At 45.6% G+C, this 19,710-nt stretch overlaps 1 protein-coding gene across 4 annotated transcripts in view; it reads right to left on the reverse strand.

The window, feature by feature from the left end:
• Positions 1 to 17,597: 17,597 nt before the first annotated feature.
• Positions 17,598 to 19,710, reverse strand: part of PRXL2A (peroxiredoxin like 2A) — a 39,154-nt gene continuing 37,041 nt past the window's right edge. For all 4 annotated transcript variants that reach the window (XM_016188828.2, XM_016188827.2, XM_016188826.2 and 1 more), the window contains one exon: positions 17,598 to 18,728. In XM_016188828.2, the coding sequence (XP_016044314.2) occupies positions 18,615 to 18,728 (114 nt within the window). In that variant the 3' untranslated portion in view covers positions 17,598 to 18,614. The remainder of the gene's footprint in view (positions 18,729 to 19,710) is intronic.

Here is a 19,710-nt window from a genome sequence, read left to right on the forward strand (position 1 = left end):
ATCTGATTGTGATACATTTGTAAGTAGGCTTCAATACAGAACAGAAAGACTGAAAATATAATAAAATTAATAAAATATAATAAGAAGGTTTAGAAAGTCTGAGACAGTGCAGGTGGTTAGTGCAGGCTGGCCTTCACTGGGTGAGCAAGTGATAGCAAGTAGAGACAATGAAGGTCAGACTGAACTTTTACTGAGAAGGCAGCTGCTATAACCCCTGACTAGTTTCTGCCCTCCTAAAAGGTACCCCCTTCCCCAGTGGAGTATTTTATGCTGAGGCTAAACTTTCCCAGACACAGCTATGCAGGAAAGATAATACTAACTAAGGCAACCAGACCCTGAGCAGTGGGTCCAAGTTCCACCCCTTAACCTTGCAGCCTCTGCTTCTGTGATGATGCTTTTTGCTCTCATGCCTGCACTCCTATATAAGTCTGTACCGTCCCTTTGTTCAGGGCCAGAGTTATCAGAAAGATTTGAGCTTCTGGCCTGTGTGTAAATAAAAGGCTCCTTTCTTCCTCCACCCACCTCGGCTTCAGTCATCTTGATTATTAATAGAATTCCTTAACAGACTGAAGACTTTTATTAAACTATTAGAGCATTCTATGGCCTTGGAAAAAAGTGTTGATCTGGTGGGCTCTGCAGACCAGGAACTTCTGCTGCTGCTATATGGTAATAGGTTTGCTTCATGTGGCAGATGGGACTGTGCCCACATTCAAGCTGGTGCCAATAAGTCCCAAGGAAGAGCTCTTAAGTGTTTCAGTTTTGATCCTATGCCCACTTCTACTGATGACAGAAGGGAGATTCTGTATTTTAGTCAGGTCTGGGGCATATGCCCATCCCTATGGTCAGGAGGGTAGATAACTCTCTGGAGTTTCCTCCAGCATGTTGGACACTAGGCTCAAAACTTGGGCATGTGCATGACAAAGCAGGCAGGCTACCTAGGTGAGCTATTTGGCCAGCCCATGGTTGATTGCTTAAACCATAAGAATACAGGAAAAGGAGGGGGGGCGGGCAGTAGCATAACAGGTTAAGCGCACATGGCACCAAGCGCAAGGACTGGCATAAGGATCCTGGTTCGAGCCCCAGGCTCCCCACCTGCAGGATGCTCACTTCACAAGTGGTGAAGTAGGTCTGCAGATGTCTATCTTTCTCTCTGTCTTCCCCTCCTCTCTTAATTTCTCTCTGTCCTATGCAACAACAACAGCAATAATAACAATAACAAGGGCAACATAATGGGGAAAATGGCCTCCAAGAACAGTAGATTCATAGTGGGGGCACTGAGTCCCAGAGATAATCCTGGAGGCAAAAAAAAAAAAACACCTCTCTCTAAAATAACTAAAAAAGAATACAGGAAAATATCCTGAAACTAGTAACGGTTAAGTGAAAAAGGGCTGAGGCAGAATCCTGATGCACACACAAAACTGGAGAAGACTGGGGAGAGATACAGGTATAGGACCAAGGAAACTGAGCAAGAGCAGCCAGGGAGAGTGACAGTGTGGTGGTTCATCCAGCACAGTGCCCATGTTAACATGCGAGAGAACCCAGCTGCAAGGCCCTGCACCCCACCTGCAGTGGGGGAAGTTTCACAAGTAGTGAAGCAGTGCTGAAGGTGCCTTTTTTTTTTTCCTCCAGGGTTATCACTGAGGCTTGGTGCCTGCATTACAAATCCCCCACTGCCGTGGCCATTTTTTTTTAATAGGAAAGAGAGGAATTGAGAGAGGAGGAGAAGACAGAGATGGGAGAGAAAGATAGACACCAGCAAACCCTTGTGAAACGACCCCCCTGCAGGTGGGGAACCAGGGACTCAAACCGGGATTCTTACCCAGGTCCTTATACTTCCTACTATGTGTGCTTAACCCAGTTTGCCACCACCCAGCCCCTCTGCAGGTGCCTGTCTCTGTCTCTCATCCTCTATGAAAAAGAAAAAAAAAATGTGGGGTGGCTGATGGTCACTAAGAACAATGGAACTATGCAAGCACCAAATCCTAGCAATAATTCTTGTTGGGAAAAAAACAAAAACAGCTATTCACTCAGGCAGAAGCAGAAGGTGGTGTGCATGGAGATTAATGTTACATTTCTCTTTTTCTTTATTTTATTTTCACTAGAGCAATGCTCAACTCTGGCTGATGGTGGTGTTAGGGATTGAACCCAGGATACTGGAGCCCCAGACATGGTAGTATTTTTGCATAACTATCATGCTTTCTCCCTAGTCTGGAAACAAGTGTTCTAAGAAGAAAGGAGTGATCCTTAATTTCCAGTGCTATAGAGAGGACCAGCAAGAAAGGTCTTAACCATGACCACTGAGCAGCTTCACAGAGCTGTTTCTGTGAATCACTGGGTCAAAAGCCAGTTAACAATGGACCAAAAGATAAATTAACATTACAGTGCACAAGGACACAGGTTCAAGCCCCTGGTCCCCACCTGCAGAAGGAAAGCTTCACGAGTGGTAAAGCAGAGCTGCCAGTGTCTCTCTCCCTCTCTATCTCCACCCACCCCATCTCAATTGCTCGGTCTCTATCCAATAATAAATAGATACAGATATTTTTTAAAAAAGAATATGATTGAAAGAATGTTTCCTGGTGATGAGAGAGATTGAAGGAGGGCTGGACTTCATGCCGGATTCTCGTATCGCCAAGCTGCACATTAAGCTCACGTGAGGCCGAGGCATGGTGTAGATGGAAAACAGGTGATACCGTTTTTGCAGTGCTAGGGATTAGTCGCCATTTTTTACAGTAATCAGATATCAGAGACATGTCTTTCGTGAGTGTTTCCTCGAGGATGTCGAACTTGGATGCCTGAGTTGCACAGCAGATGTCATCGGCGTAGATGAACTTCCTTGAAGAAGTTTCTGGGAGGTCATTGATGTAAATATTAAATAGCGTAGGAGCCAGAACAGAGCCCTGGGGGAGGCCACTTGAGACAAGTCTTCATCTGCTAGACTTGTCACCCAGATGTACCCAGAATCTTCTGTTTTGGAGAAGAAACGATATAGTGTTGGCCACCTATGGAGGCAGGCATCTTGAGATCTTGACCAGGAGACCACGGTGCCAGACAGTGTCATAGGCTGCTGTGAGATCAACAAAGACAGCACCCGTCTTTAAATTCTTCTGGAATCCATTTTCAATGTAAGTTGAGAGGGCCAGGGCTTGTTCGCAGGTGCAGGTAGATCTTCCTGGACGGAAACCAGCTTGGGCGGGTGATAGGAATTTCTCTGTAAGATGAGAAATACGTGACAGAAGCAGCCTCTCAAGGAGTTTGTAACACACGGAGAGGAGAGAAATTGGTCTATAGCTGGTGGCCACTGTTGGGTCTTTCTTTGGTTTCAAAACCGCTATAATCTTCGCACGACGCCAAACTTTGGGCATAGACTCAGATTCCAAGATGTGGGACAGGAATGAAGCGAGCCACTTCTTTGCCGCGGGACCCAGGTTAAGAATGAGTTCTGGGGTGATGTTATCATAGCCAGCAGCTGTTCCCGGTTTAACCCTCTTCAAAGCGTCTTCCAGTTCAGACAGTGTAAATGGAGAGATTTTTGGAGATGGACAAGATAACCGGAAGTGGGATGACCACTCATGGGAAATTTCTCTTTTCCAGACTGGGTCAATCTTAGCACGTCCAACTTGAGTTAGGTGACTGGCCACTGAGTTTGGAGATACGGGAGGATGGGAGACGGGAGGGGGTTGGCTACCGGCACCCAGTCTGTGAAGAAGCTTCCAGGCCTTCCTACTTGAGTGGGTGAAGTTCAGACTTTCCGTGAGTTGTTGCCAGCGGGCTTGGCATGCTGCATCCAGGGAGGCAATGAGATGGTCAGCCACATCTGGGTCGCCCGACTCATCATATTGCTTTAGTAGTTGCTCGCATTCAGCATCAAGACAAGGCGTATATTTAGCATGTCTCCCACGAGGAATGGCTTGGGAAGCTGCTTTGAAGATGGCTTGGTGGAAGCGCCTGTAGGGATCTTCAGAGGGGATAGAGTTAATTGGAATTGCAGGAATAGATTTGTTGGTAAGATCACTGAACAGACGCCAGTTTGCTTTCTGAAAGTTCCATCTTAGTTTCTCCGAGCACAGAATCAGTGGGAGCTGGAGACCAATGTGGATGATAGCTGGGCGGTGATGACTGTGCGGGAAGATCTTGAGAACTTGTCTCGTAGCGGGAAAGGCTTGGCCGTTGACTGTGCTAATCCAGCACAGGTCGGGTGACTAGTCTTTATTCCATCTAGCACTGTGAAAAGAGCCTGGCTGTTTGGGATCGTATAATAGGGAGAGGTCATTCGCTGAAGCCCAGTCGGCTAAGATAGAGCCATCAGCACGAGTGGAGGAATATCCCCAGTCTTGTGATGACTATTAAAGTCTCCAACGTAAATGGCTGGGTGATTCGGGCTAGGCAGGACCTCATTATCCCATGAGGCACTGGGAGGCTTATATACGTTGACAGCATGAAGCCCAGCCAGTCTATCTTGGCGTTACTCTCGATCGCACTCTGTCATTTCACAAACATCTCATAAAAACTGCAGCAAAGGTGGGCGCGAGGAATCACATCATTGCAAGACTGGCCAGCTCCTCATGGGGCGCGAGCGCTTCCACACTACGATCATCATCTCTGGCATTATGCTATTCCACTGCAGAATACTGTGCCCCAGTATGGTTCCGTAGCCCCCATGTCCACTTGGTCGATTCCAAATTATATTCCTCCATGAGGATAATTTCTGGAACCATCCATTCCACCCCGGTTCCATGGCTGCCAGTTCTTAGCAACATCGCCCCACCAGATATTCGTCGGGATGCGGCATCATCTAAGTTCATTTCCCACGTCTACGCTCGACCGGACCTGCCAATATACGCGGATATCTTCGCCCACCCTGTTCAACGCTTGACGTCTCGTCACCCAATCTGGTCCCCTACGCCTACACTGAACTTCTCTGTTCCAGTCTCTTGGAAACAGAGCTGGCAGTCAGCTGAGGTAAAGAACAAACGCCTCATCACAGACCCCTGCAAGCGTCAACCTGGCTTTGACCTAGCACGTTATGATTGGGCCCTCCTCAATCGCTATCGAACAGGCCATGGCCAGTGCGCCGCTATGTTCCATCGCTGGGGAGCCAGAGACGACCCGAACTGCTCCTGCGGCTACAGACAGACTATGACCCACATAGTCAACGACTGCCACCTCTCCAGATTCAAAGGAGGTCTCGAAACTTTACATCAGGCTCAACCTGATGCTGTTGACTGGCTACGGAAGAAGGGCAAATGCTAGAAGAAGAAGAAGGAGGGCTCTTTTTATTGTTAAAGTAAGGAGAAAATCAAACAGTTAAAATGGTGAAGAGAAGAGGCAGTGGAAGAGGAGAGATTGAAGAGTGTGGAGGGAAGAAAAGAGAGCTAGTGCTCTCTGGAGAAGATGGGGGAAGTTGAGGTTCAGAACAGAAGGGGCACCCATAGAAAGAGGGCAGGTGAGTCTCTGTGAAGAGAAGACTAAAGAAGAAAAGCTGAGAGCACAGATGTTTTGTGGGTTTGGTTGGGATTCCCGAGTAAAGCTTTCTATTTCTCAGTTTCTGAAGTCTAAGGGAGGATCACCTACTGATGTCACCTAGGAGGGAACAATCTGTTACAAAGGAGTGAAAAGAGTGATATAGGCCTGGAGAAGCCCAAGTGACTGCAGGTACAGGTGCACAGTGGCTAGCAGAGGGGTGTATCCAGGGGGATGGGGGAGTGAGGTAGAATGAAAGGGTGAATGACCTTTGAGGTAAGGAAGGCAGGGCCAGGAGATCAGTGTGAATGTGTGATAGGACTTAGGGCACACTTGCCTTGCTTGAAAAAGAGGCCAGGTTGGTCCAGAGGAATGTAAAATGAAAAAAAAAAATTGAGTTATTTGCCCGTTATCCAATATCTGTTTTATGTATTTGTCCCAGAATAATCTTTTCTCAAGAATCTGCAAGCTTCCTGTTTACATCTTTAGTCAGTCCCAGAAGAGAGACTTCTACCCGAGGGGTCAGGTGGTGGTCCATCTGGTTGAGCGCACAATTTACAGTGCACAAGCCCAGAGTTCGAGCTCCTGGACCCCACCTGCATAGGGAAAGCTTTGTGAGTGATAAGGCAATGTTGCAAGTGTCTTTCTGTCTCTCTTCCTCTCTACCACCCCCTTCCCTCTTGACTTCTAGCTGTTTCTATCCAAAAATTAAAATAATAAGACAATTAAAAAGAGATAGAGACTTATGCCCTCACTAAGCTAGTGTCTCCCTACCACAAGACTATTAGAATTCAGATTTGTCATTGGAGCCCACATGTGAACACAAGACACAAACACACACCTTAAAAACGAAGACTAAGGGGGTCGGGCGGTGGCGCAGTGGGTTAAGCGCATGTGGTGCAAAAGCGCAAGGACTGGCGTAAGGATCCCGGTTTGAGCCCCTGACTCCCCACCTGCAGAGGAGTTGCTTCACAGGCGGTAAAGCAGGTCTGCAGGTGTCTATCTTTCTCTCCCCCTCTCTGTCTTCCCCTCCTCTCTCCATTTCTCTCTGTCCTATCCAACAATGAACAATATCAACAATGGCAATAATAATAACCACAATGAGGCTACAACAACAAGGGCAACAAAAAGGGGGAAAAAATGGCCTCCAGTAGCGGTGGATTCATGGTGCAGGCACCGAGTCCAGAAATAACCCTGGAAGAAAAAAAAAAAAACAAAAAACCCAAGACTAAGACTGCTACCAGATGGTGGTGGCAAGGAGTCCCATCATCTCTTATCTCATTTGTCCTAGTCACAAATGGAGAGTGGGAGAGAGAGAGGCTGTGGAGTTGTGCACCTGGCTGAGCACACATGCTGCCATATGCACAGGCCTGGGTTTAAACAGTCCAATCTCCACCTGCAAGTGGGGAAGCAGTGTTGTAGGTGTCTCTCTCTCACCCTTTCTATCTCTCCCTCCCTCTATTTTTAAAAAAATGTTATTAGTGATTTAATATTGATTTATAAAATTATGAGATAACGGAATAATTCCACATTGTTCCCACCACCAGAGTTCTGTGCTTTCCATTCCATTCCACTGGAAACTGTAGATATGGGTTGATGATTATTTCTATAATTATCTATATTTACATATATTTGCCCTTTTATTTCTGTGGTCCTGCCATCCCTTCCTCTCTAAGTTACACCTACATCTGTTATTATAAAATAAATAAAAGCATTAAATATATTGACTGAGTTCTCAAGTTTTTCTCAATCTCACACCAAAGATTGTGCCCTGGAATCATGAACACAGGATTGGGGAGTCCGTTACATTTCCTGAAATCTATCTGCTCAGGCCTTCATATGGCCTCTCCTTCCCATCTCTCAAGAAGAGAAGACAGGCATCTTCCCACCTACCTGAAGCAGAGCAGAGCACAGGTGAATGTTGCCACAGCCACAGATGCCTCTCCTAATTCTCTTCACAGCTTTGGAGATTTTTAACTGGTCCTTGGAGAGCCTGCCTGCCTTACTGGCCTGTTGACATGTGTGCACACTGCCACCTAAAGGCAGTCAGCTGAACTGTGCACTCATGTGGCGGGGGGGGGGGGGGGGGGGGGGGGGGGGAGAAAAGAGAGTTGAGGAGAGGGGAAGGCTTTTCATTTCCACACTGACACTGGAGGTCTTTCTTTTTTAATGCCTTTATTTAATTCATATAATATGTTTTTATTTACTATTCTATAAAGACAGAGAGAAATAGAGAGGAGAGGGAGAGATAGAGAGGGAGACAGACACCTGCAGCACTGCTCCACCACTCATGAAGCTTTCCCCCTGCAGGTGGGGATCAGGGGCTTGAACCTGGGTTGTCAAACATTGTAATGTGAGCGCTTAACCAGGTGTGCCACCACCTGGCCCCCTGACACTGGAGATTTTTCCTTGCTTGCTTCCTGAAACACTTTCTCTTGGCTACCCTTTTCACCTATTCAGAGAGGACCACCTCCTATGCACCCACCTCCCTTTAAGTTCCCTGATCTCTTTTAGGGATCCTGAGGTCCTGTGGATGTTGCAGCTTTCCCCAGAGCTCTATGTTAAGCATGACTTCCTTGAGCATTGTAACATCTGCACTCAACCAGGTGCGCCACCACCCAGCAAGCATGACTTCCAATATGCCCTTTTACTTCTGCCCCCACTCCCCACCCACACCCCCACACACACTCCTTTGCACACAGGCTCTTGAGGTCTCAGTCACTGCTAGGTCATTTGATATTACCTATTCACAGACCACAGCATGTTTTTATTTGTTTGTTTTTGCCTCACTGGGCCTCAGTGCCAGCACTACAAATCCACCACTCTCTGTGGCCAATTTTTTTCCCCATTTTATTGGGCAGGACAGAGAGAAATTGAGACAGGAAGGGGAGATAGAGATGGAGAAAGAAAGATAGACACCTGCAGACCTTCTTTGCTGCTTGTGAAGCTTCCCCACTGCAGATGAGGAGCTGGGGGCTCAAACCCAGATCCTTGCACTTAGTACTGTGTGAGTTTAACTGGATATACCACCACCTGCCCCCCCCAGTATGTATTTATTGAAAGACTAATTTCTCTCCCTAGTTCCAGCCTAGAAGGAAAACCTGATCCCATCAGCCCCCTCCCCAAGTTTTTAGAAGTGAATGACTTCAAAGACAGGTTCATATAACCAGGTCTCTGACTATCAGCCACCCTAATGCCCATGACCTAGCTGTGTAGTACAGACCTCCTTTCAGGAGTGGGTGTTGAAACTGTATAGTTTAGTAGAGGGTTGTTCCTGGCAGAAGGGCAGTGCCTCTCCCTAGGCTTTGTTCAAATGCCCCTCTCCACACCTCAGGACTATGGATGAGTCATCCCAGCTCTAGGTCTCCCATGAAGTCAGTTGAAGTCTTTCTCAACTATGATGAATGGTTTCAGAGTTCTGCCCTAATGTATTCCCCTGACTTCCTACACACAGATCTCTGGATCAGCTTCTAGTTCCTGTGCACTTGACCTCTGCAAGTGTCATCTCGGCTTAGAACACCTTTTGCCCATACCCTTTGCCTGTGTCAGGGCCCACAGCAAAGTAGAAAACTACAAGCCCAGGGCCAGGCCCACCTAGGCAAGTGCGCATACACTATAGTGAGCAAGGATCAGGGTTCAAGCCCCTGGTCCCCAGCTGCAGGGGAGAAAGCTTCATGAGTGGTGAAGCAGGGCTGCAGGTGTCTCTCTGTTTGTCTCCATCTCCCCCCTCAGTTTCTCTCCATCTCTGTACAGTAATAAATATATATTTTTAATATTTATTTTATTTTTATTTATTCCCTTTTGTTGCCCTTGTTGTTTTATTGTTGTAGTTATTATTGTTGTTGTTAATTATTATTATTATTGTTGTTGGATAGGACAGAGAGAAATGGAGAGAGGAGGGGAAGACAGAGAGGGGGAGAGAAAGATAGACACCTGCAGACCTGCTTCACCACCTGTGAAGCGACTCCTCTGCAGGTGGGGAGTGGGGGATCGAACCAGGATCCTTACGCCCATCCTTGCACTTTGTGACACCTGTGCTTAACCCACTGTGCTACCGCCTGACTCCCATAAATAAATATTTTTTAAAAACAGAGAAACTCAAGGGTCGGGCGGTGGCTTACCTGGTTGAGTGCACATGTTACAGTGCACAAGGACCCAGGTTTGAGCCCCTGGTCCCCACCTGCAGGGGGAAAGCTTTGCAAGTGGTGAAGCAGGGCTGCAGGTATCTCTGTCTCTCTCCCTCTCTATCATTCCCTTCCTTCTCGAATTTTGGCTGTCTCTATCCAATAAATAAAGATAATAAATTTAAAAAATAGGGAAACTTAGAAAAAAAAGAAAGAAACCTCCAAGCCATAGTACATCAATCAGGTTCCTCAGGAGAGTAAGCCTGCAGGTGCCCCTAGATCACTGGCTCATGTACCCACACTGGTATCTCATTTTGTTTCTGCTGCCCCACGTACTTCTGGGAACTGCCCCCCAGCTTTCTTTCATGGCTCCTGCCTAATTTCTTATCTATTATCTTTTATCCTTTATCTTTGTCTTTTCTCACTTGAATGAATTGCTGATTTTTCTGGTTAGCTGTCACCATCACATCCTTTTCGGGGATGGAACAAGTTATATTCCCACCAACAGTGTAAAAAGGTTCCTTTCTCTACACATCCTTGCTGGCACTTGTTTCTATCTTGGGGATTTGTAATAGGTGATGTAGCATGACCAGCTACTCCTTCTCCATCTCTGTCTTACCAGAGCCCTGTTCAGCTCTAGCTTATGGTGGTACAGGGGGTTGAACCTAGGGATTTGGAGCCTCAGGCATGAGAGTCTCTTTTGCATAACAAATTTTTTTTTTAAACCAGAGCACTGCTCAGCTCTGGCTTATGGTGGTACAGGGGGTGGAACCTAGGGCTTTGGAGCCTCAGGCAAGAGAATGAGTAACAATTAAGCTATCTTCCCTGCATCATGGCCAGTTCTCCAAGGTCCCCAGGAGAGGGCAGTAAAGCATAGCATATGGGCACATAATATCTGTGCTGCCTGCTGTGGGAGCAGCTGATGACAGGGAAGAAACAACTGTAAATTCACACACTTATATTTGTAATTGGCTTTAGAATGAGTGTGCAGCTCTTGTTTTGGGACCAATTTTTCATAAAAATTCAGTTTAATTGTGAAGACTATATACGGATCTTTAGAGAAGCACTGGCTGCTTCAGTTTTCCTACTCTGCACAATAGACAAGATGTGAAGTTGGAACTGTGTGTGCACAGAGCCCCTGAATCTTGAAGAGCAGCTGTGGCAAGCCTCGTGGGATGCTGGGAGCTGGGCCAGGGTAGAAAAAGTACCCTGTCATCTGTCCATGTCTCAGAGGGTGGAGGGCTAGGTCTAGTGCTCTGCCCCAGAGCCTGATAAGGCATGCGGGGGCGGGGGGGCAGGCTGCCCCAGTGCACTCAAGTGAGGGTTTCACTGCTGGGGCCCCAACTCCTATCCACCACCCCAAGTTTATCCCAAGGTTGTTCTGAGCCAATAAGGCTTGGGGAAGAGATGAGAGCCAGATAAAGGCAGCAGAGGCCTATTCCTGGCAGGAGCTTCAAAGGCTTCCTACTTCAAAGTGCAAGCTTGAAGTACCTCCCACCGTGGAGCTGGTTGTCTCCATCCCCAGCTCCCATGGCCACTTCTGCACAGCTCCCCCCTGCCCAGCTCCCGACCTCCTCAACCTCCTCCAGCCCAGCTCCTCACCCCCTCCAGCCCAGCTCTCCCAGCCCCTCCAGCCCAGCTCTCACCCCTTCCAGCCCAGCTCCCATCCCCCTCCAGTCCACCTCCCTCAGCCTCCCCAGCCCAGCTCCTCCAGTCCCCCCCCAACCCAGCTTCTCCAGCCCAGGTTCCCAACCCTTTTCCTCTTTGTGTATCTGATCCATGCTGTCCTTAGAACCTAGAAGCTGGATCCATCTTTCCTCCCTGTAAACAAGCCCAAGGTAGTCAGGGGGGCACAGGGAATTCTCAATGGCAGCTAGGCCCACTGGCTCTGAGAAGCAGCTCTTCCTGTGGCCTCTCTGGACTTGTACTCCTCTCCAGGCTCCTCAAACCATAGGTACTTTCTAGTTTGATGTGACCTGAGCCTTATACCACATCTATAGCCCCATTTGACTGGGGTGGGGGTGGGGGGAGCACAAAATACTTTTGGTCAGTGAACTAGCCTTAGTGAGGTTGTGCTATTTTTAGCATTTTGTTGAAAATGTTTGATTAGTTAGCACCTCCATGTGGGACAAATTACAAAGGCCTAAAAGGGCAACAAGGGGGGTGGGGTTGTGTGGTAGCACAACAGGTTAAGTGCACATGGTGCAAAACACAAGGACCAGCATAAGGATCCTGGTTCAAGCACCCAGCTCCCCACCTGCAGAGGGGCTGCTTCACAAGCAGTGAAGGTCTGCAGGTGTCTGTCTTCCTCTCCTCCTCTCTATCTTCCCCTCCTCCTCTCTATCTTCCCCTCCTCTCTTGATTTCTCTCTGTCCTATCCAACAATAACAGCTACAATAACAATTGCAACAATGGAAACAATAAGGGAAAAAATAACCTTCAGGAGCTGTGGGTTCGTAGTGTAGGCACCAAGCCCCATAACCCCGGAAGCAAAAAAAAAAGGGGGGGGAAGGGCAACAAAGGAACATTTCCCCCCCTGTTATATCCCCACCCTATGGGCAAATACTGTTCACCAATTTTTTCATGGATTTTCCCATACTATATATGGCAGTCTCTACTAGCTAAATGCTAAGTTCACTTGGTTGTCTTCTAACTAGAGTCATGCAGGCAAGAAGTCCTGGTGGTAAAATGATTATAATGATGATGACAGGAATAAATATAACCAAGAACGAGTCTACCTGTGTATACACCTATACAACATTAATGAAAAAGACTGATAGGTAACTTAAAGACATCCTATGCTCCTGGATTAGAAGAATTAATAATATGCAGATTTTACTACTCTGGAGGTAGGACCCTTATGGAATTATATCCCTATTGTCTTATAATTTTGTAAATCAGTAATAAATATATTTTTCTTTTTTTTCCAAATAGAAGGCAATAAGAGAGGGAAGGAGGGGAGGAGGGAGGGAGAGAGAGTGAGAGTGAGAGAGACAGAGAGAGAGAGAGAAACACCACAGCCCTGCTGCTCCACTCATAAACTCTTGCTTGTTTGGTGTCCCCATGTGGGGGTTTGGGGGTTACACCTGGGTTCTCACACTTAACAAAGCACTCTCATTATAATTATCACTGAACTGACCTTTTGGGAGTCCTTCTCCCAAAAACAGTGAGAAACTTATCATCTGCTGGTTATGTTGAATTAACAAAGACAGTTTAAATGCATACTTAAATTTTCTTTATATCCTGGATTTTATTCATTTATTTACTTTGACACCAGGGTTATCACTGGGGCTCAGTGCCTATATGATTCCTCTGCTCCAAGTGGCCTTTCTCCCCCTCAGAGGCAAAGAAATAAAGGGAAAGAGACAGAGGAGAGATTCTATAGCACTGCTCCACAGCTTGTGAAGCTTCCCCCCTTCAAGAGCATGTGGTAGCCTAGGGCCCAAATGAAGGTCCTTGTGCTTGATCACTCACCTGGGGATCTCCTATTTTCTAGTTTTTTTAAATGAATTTATTTCTTAGCATCATCTAAAGAATTTATTTCTATTTGAAGGGTATTTTGAAGGGAGGCTGGCAGTGGTGCACCAGGTTAAGTGCACCTAGTACAAAGCGCAAGGACCCAAACAAGAATCCTGGTTCGAGCCCCTGGCTCCTCACGTGCAGGGGGTGGGGGTGGGGGGTCACTTAATAAGCGGTGAGGTGTCTGTCTTTCTCTCCCTCTATCTATCTTCCCCTCCCCTCTCAACTTCTCTGTCCTATCCAAAAAGAAAAAAAGATATTGGATGTACTTGAATCCACTGCCCCCCCACCATTGTCCCATCTTTAACAAGAGAATCTATTCAAGGTGGATCCTGAGTTCTCTCAGTGTTCTTTGAGAGTGTGCTTAACATCTGATATGACAGGGGATTCCAGGCTTGGAAACAGTACAGTGGTAGCACACACCAGACTCACAACTGAGGCTTGGAAAACTCAGGTTCATCCCCTGACACCACCATAGGCCACAGCTGAGCAGCACTTTGGCTTCTCTCTCATTGAAATAATAACTAAATAAATAAAATTGATATTCCAAGGTCATTGTATACATTTTTGTCCCATGCCTGCAATCAGGTTTTTTTTTTCTCTGATATTTTTATTATTTTATAGGAAATAGAGAAATTGAGAAGACAGGGAGAAAAAGATAGACACATGCAGACCTGCTTCACTGCTCGTGAAGCTTTCCCTCTGCAGGTGGGGAAGCAGGGTTTTGAAGCTGGATCCCTGAACATGAACATATGTGCACTTAACCAGAGACACCACCACCACCCCCCACCCCCGTTGTCTCAGCTTTTCACAACAAGAATGCTTTCTTGCATTCCCAGGTGGTTTAAATTTCACGAATCTTCAGTTAGTTCATTAAGAAAAGGAAGTCTACTCAGGCTTGTCAAGGCTGTTCAAACCTTGAAGTCCAAAGTCCAGAGATACTACATCTCTGACTTCTAGAGTCCTTTAGATTCTTGGATTTTGAGAGTGCGGTCTATGAGCCAATAGAATGTCGAGCTCACCCAGAACTCATTAGCAATATAGAAACTTCAGCCTACTGGTCTTTTTAAATTTATTTTATCCCCCCCCCACCCACTGGTCTTGCCAACTCTAAGACTTTAGCTTGTTTGTCCCTGATCCCCAGCTCCACCCCCACAGCCACACACCCTGAGATGTGAGCAGGAGAAAGCTCCAGAAACAGCTTCCAGGCTGTTTCTCTGCAGTGACTGTGCCAGCCCCAAGTTCTTCCTAGAAAAGCTCAAGTCTAGGAAATCACTCAACATTTGTTCCAAGCACCTGACCAGAGACCTCTGATCTCCCTTTTCTTAGAACTTGTCTCTTTGAAAACTTCCCATTGACTGAGGTTAACAGAAGACATTGGGTGTGCGGCTGCATATGGAGGGGGGAGTGGGACGTGGGCTCTGTTGGTGGAAACTTGGTGGGGTGGGGGTGGTCATGCACCTTGAGGAAGTGAGAAACTGCCTAGAACAACACCGATGGACTCATAAACCAAGGCTACTTCAAAATCACTGCTGAAAATAACTGTTGAAGTAAAGGAAGACAACCCAACACACTAAAATGGCAGATGCCTTTCCTGTTATGAAGAATTGGGGGAGGGGGGCCATGGTGCACCAGGTTAAGTGTGCATAGTACGAAGTGCAAGGATCCTGGTTCGAGCCTCTGGCTCCCCACCTGCAGGAGGTAACTTCACAAGCAGTGAAGCAGGTCTGCAGGTGTCTGTCTCTCTCCCTCTCTATCTCCCCCTCTTCTCTCAAGTTCTCTCTGTTCTGTCCAGAAAATGGCCACAGAAGCAGTGGATTCATAGTGCAGGCACTGAGCCCCAGCAATAACCCTGAAGACAATAATAATAATGATAATAATCAGGTAATATTTTAGGCCTTTTGACCATATAATGTCAATTGTAAGTACTTTTCATAGCCCACGATCACTCAAGAGAATGAAGGGGGGGGGGGGAGAGACAGAAAGACATCTGCAGGCCTGCTTTACTACTCATAAAGCTTCCCCCTGCAGGTGGAGACCAGTGGCTTGAACCCAGGTCCTTCTGCACTGTAATGGTGTGCACTTCACCAAATGCACCATTGCATGCCCCCCTCCCCGCCCAACAGTAAGATCTCTTTATGCACCCAGTGGAGAAATGTCCTCACATGCTTTCCTCTTCCTTAGTTGCAAAATAAGTGTTTTCTTCTTTCTTATTTATTTACTTATTTCACCACTCCTTTCACCAAAGGTCTGAGTCCCCACCCCCACAGACAACCACTATACTTCTCCCAGTCTTGAAAACAGGTTGGCATTTTTTTTTCACATTTGTATACTCAGTTGTCTATATTCTACTTATGAGTGAAGCCATTCTGTAGTTGTCTTTCACTTCCTTCCTTGCTTTACTGAGCATCATCTTCTCTACAGAATCAATGTTTTGTAGGCACTAAAGAAGCTATCCTCCTAGTGAGAGTAACTAGTCTCAGGGGCAATGGGGGGGTCATTATATTGTCCTTGTTCAAGTACTGAAGAGTGTTATCTCCCTAACTGCAGAAGCCCAGCCCTTCATGGACCTATGCACAACACAAGGCCACCTCCCGTCAAGTCAGACTGTTTTAGTCCTGAACCGGCCACCTTACACACTCTACACTCAGTATCAGTCTTCTGCTTCTCCAGTATTACCTTTAGTTTCAATCTCTATTCTTGCTTACCTGGGTAAACATGGACTGGATTAGCAGGCAACCCAGCAAATGGGAAAATATATTTGCACATTATACTTCAGGCAAATGGTTGATATCAAACATCTATAAAGAACTCCTACAGCTCAACAAAAAGAAAAAGAACCCATTTATAAAGTGGTCAGAAGATATGAATAGACAGATCTTTAAAGAAGAGATACACATGGCCCACAGACATAGACAGAAATGCTCTAACTCATCATCAGAGAAATATAAATCATAGCCACATTGAGATTCCACCTCATATGTGTGAGCATGGGCTCCATCAATAATAACAGGAGAAGATAAGTGTTGGAGAGGATGTAGAGAGAGAGAAACTCTACTACTCTGCTGGTGGGAGTGCAAATTCGTGCAGTCACTACTATGTAGAACAACAGTATGGAGAATCCTTAAACAAATACAAATGGAAATGCCATATGGCCCGGCAATTCCACTCCTAGGCATATACTCAAAAGATATAATAACACTGATTCCAAGAGATATATGCACTCCCATGTTCACAGCAGTTTTAGTTACAATAGCAAAAACTTGAAAACAATCAAAATGTCCTTCAACAGATGACTAGATAAAAAAGTTTTGGGACATAATACTCCATAGAGTATTATGCAGCAATAAAAAGGGATGATATTGTGTCCTTTGGGATAAAGTGGATGGAATGGGAGATGATGCTCAGTGAAGCTAGTGAGGTAAAGGACAACTACAGACTGGTTTCACTCATATATGGAATATAGACAACTGAGTATACAAATATGAAAAAAAAAAGTCAACCTATTTTCAAGACTGTGGGAGAACTATAGTCATCTTCTATGGGGGTGGGGATGGAGACACAAACCTTTGGTGATGGGAGTGGTGAAAAAAATTAATAAAAAAAAAAAAGGAGGGTCCAGGCGGTGGTGTACCTGGTTAAGTGCACACAATACAATGCACAAGGACCTGGGTTCAAGCCTCTGGTCCCCACCTGCAGGGGGAAAGCTTCATGAGTGGTGAAGCAGGCCTACAGGTATTTCTTTCTCTTTCCCTTCTCCCCCCTCAATTTCTCTGTCTCTACATATTAATTAATTGATTAATTTAAAAAACATAAACAGTGGCTGGTCAGGCCTCCTGAAATCATGCCCTTTGGGATTCTCCTGGTCTCACCTTCCTTCTCCTAGGCTGATTTAGTGCCTTGAGCAGAGACTCCCCAAGGCAGAGTCCCCCTGAGCTCTTGCTGACCTTATACTGAGATGGCAAGAATTCTAACAAGTTCACGACTTAGAAGATTTTTAGCCATCCACTCTATCTCTTTCTTATTCACCAGAGTAGGTTAAAAGTCTATCAGTGGAAAATGTAGTTGCTAATTTTCCTGACCTTTCATTCTCAAACCCCTGAACCCCCCATACCCACACCACTCCTGCTACATCTTACACATGATAAATTTAGTACATGTGATAAAAAGTGATGTTTCATGTTCATTGCTTATCACACAAACATGTAAATTCAGCCTTAATTATGGTAAACACTTTTGCTAGTTTTCCCCCCTTTTGTTTCTTTTCATTAAATAGGGCAAAGAGAAATTGAGAGGGGACAGGGAGATAGAGAGGGAGAAAACAGAGAGACACCTGCAGCCTTGCTTCACTGTTTATGAAGTTTTCCCCTCAGGCAGGTGGGGATTGGAGGCTTGAACCCAGTTCCTTGCACATGGTGATATGTGTGCTTAACCAGGTGTACCACCACCTTACTCCCTGTGTTGTTAGTTTTATCATGAAAAAATTACAGGCAATTCCTGAAGCACAACTTTATTAGGGTAAGAGGTTGATTTCTTTTGGAAAAAAAAAAAAGCACATCTTTGAGGTTAGAATGGAAGATAGGAAATAAAGATTTCACTTTACAATTTACCCTTACGTAGCCATTGGGAGAACATTAATTCATTTAATATTAATATTACTTCCACAAGTCACTAGTAGAAAACACACAAGTCAAAAACCTTAAATCCTTATCACTCAAGTCAATCATCAACGTCCTTAAATTATCTTTTTTTTTTAATTAAAAAAAGATTGATTTGAGGGGACCAGGAGGTGGTTCACCTAGTCGAGCACACAAGTTACCATGTGCAAGGACCTGGGTTTGAGTCCCCTTTCCCCATCTGAGAGACACAGTTTATGAGTGGTAAAGCAGAGTCTGCAGGTGCATATCTTTCTAGCTCCCTCTCTATCTCCCCCTCTCTCTTGATTCCTCTCTGTCCTATCTAATAAAATAGAAAGAAAAGAAAAAAAGTGGCTGCCAGGAATGTAGGCACTGGATTCCAGCAATGGCTCTGATATCAATTAAAAAAAAAAAAAAGAATTTAAAGAGAGACCAGAGTACCACTCAGCTCAGGTATATGGTAGTATCAGAGGTCAACTCTGGGGAGGCTCAGACATGCAAATCTTGTGCTCTACTACTGAGATATCTCCCAGCCCTCTCAGACCTTTTAAAACAAGGAAATAAAAACTACTTCAAATTAAAGCATCCAAACACTATATGTTTGGATATAATCATCAACTTTAAGCCTCATGTTTTCCACATTTAGATGAAAAAAAAAAAACAAAACAACCTGTCACTAATTTCTAAAATCTTTGTCAGTCTTGTTGGAGGGCTATTTTGTCTTAATGGGCCAAAGCACAAAGCAATTAAAATATGTTAGTAACTTATTCCAAGACTATGGTCTACATGGACTTTTTAACCCCTTACAGTCCCCAAGAGCAGAAACACAAATGAGTACCCTCTAATGAACCCTGCAATGGGCAATCGTGCACAATCATTTTTTCTCTGAGACCAGAGTCTGTGGTTTGATCTTCCTAGCAGCTTCCAGAACTGAAACTGGGTTTACTTTGTCTCCAAATTCTTTCTCTCGGTGCTCAAGGAGAATGCCCTAAAAGAAAACAGATGGGGTACATCAGTCTTCACACCAGCTGTATCCTCCAAGTTCCCTGATAGGGCAAGAGACATTCAAATCCTGTTCAGCTCTGACCTACAAGGAAGCAGATGTGAAGAAGACCACTATATTTGGATTATCATTGTATTGTATCATACAAGCAGCATTTTTGGAGCTGGGAGAGTTCCAAAAGATAACAAGGTAATCATGGAAGACATCACAGATGATAAACTACGACAGGTAGTCAGGATGTCTATGGGTAAGAAGTACAGGTAGGGGGACTGGGTGGTGGTTCACCTGGTTGACTGCATATGTTACAATGTGCAAAGATCTAGGTTCAAGACCCTGGTCCCCACCTGCAGGAGGAAAATTTTACAAGTGGTGAAGCAGTACTGCAGGTGTCTGTTTTTCTCTCACCCTCTACCTTCTCAATTTCTGTCTCTATCCAATAAATAAAGATAATAATAATAATAATTTTTTTTTTAAGTACAGGTAGAAGATCATTCCAAGTTAAGAAAACAGACTGAGGGGGCCCAGCAGTGGCACACCCAGTTAAGCACCACATATCACCATGTACAAGAACCCAGATTTGAGCCCCTGCTCTCCATCTGCAGGGGAAATGCTTCATGAACACTGAAGAGATCTGCAGGTATCTGTTTTCCTCTCTCCCTCACTGTCTCCCCTTCCCTCTCAACTTCTCTCTCTGCTTATCAAATAAAAGTAGAAAAAAGGGGGGGGAGGAATGGCCACCAGGAATGGTGGATTCCTAGTGCAGGCACTGAACTCCAGTGATGATCCTGGAGGCAAAACAAAAAGGGAGGGGGGGGTGTTTCACTAACAAACCTGAAGATATAGAAATAGAGGTCAAATGTCAACCTCTAAGAGGCACTGGAAGATCAACTGGTAGGGTGGTAAGCCAGCTCACCTGGAGAGTGTGTCTGGTTTGGTAAGAGCATGACCCAGGTTCAAGCCTGGCTCC

This window comes from Erinaceus europaeus, chromosome 1, assembly GCF_950295315.1.
Source record: "Erinaceus europaeus chromosome 1, mEriEur2.1, whole genome shotgun sequence".
NCBI classification, from domain to species: Eukaryota; Metazoa; Chordata; class Mammalia; order Eulipotyphla; family Erinaceidae; genus Erinaceus; species Erinaceus europaeus.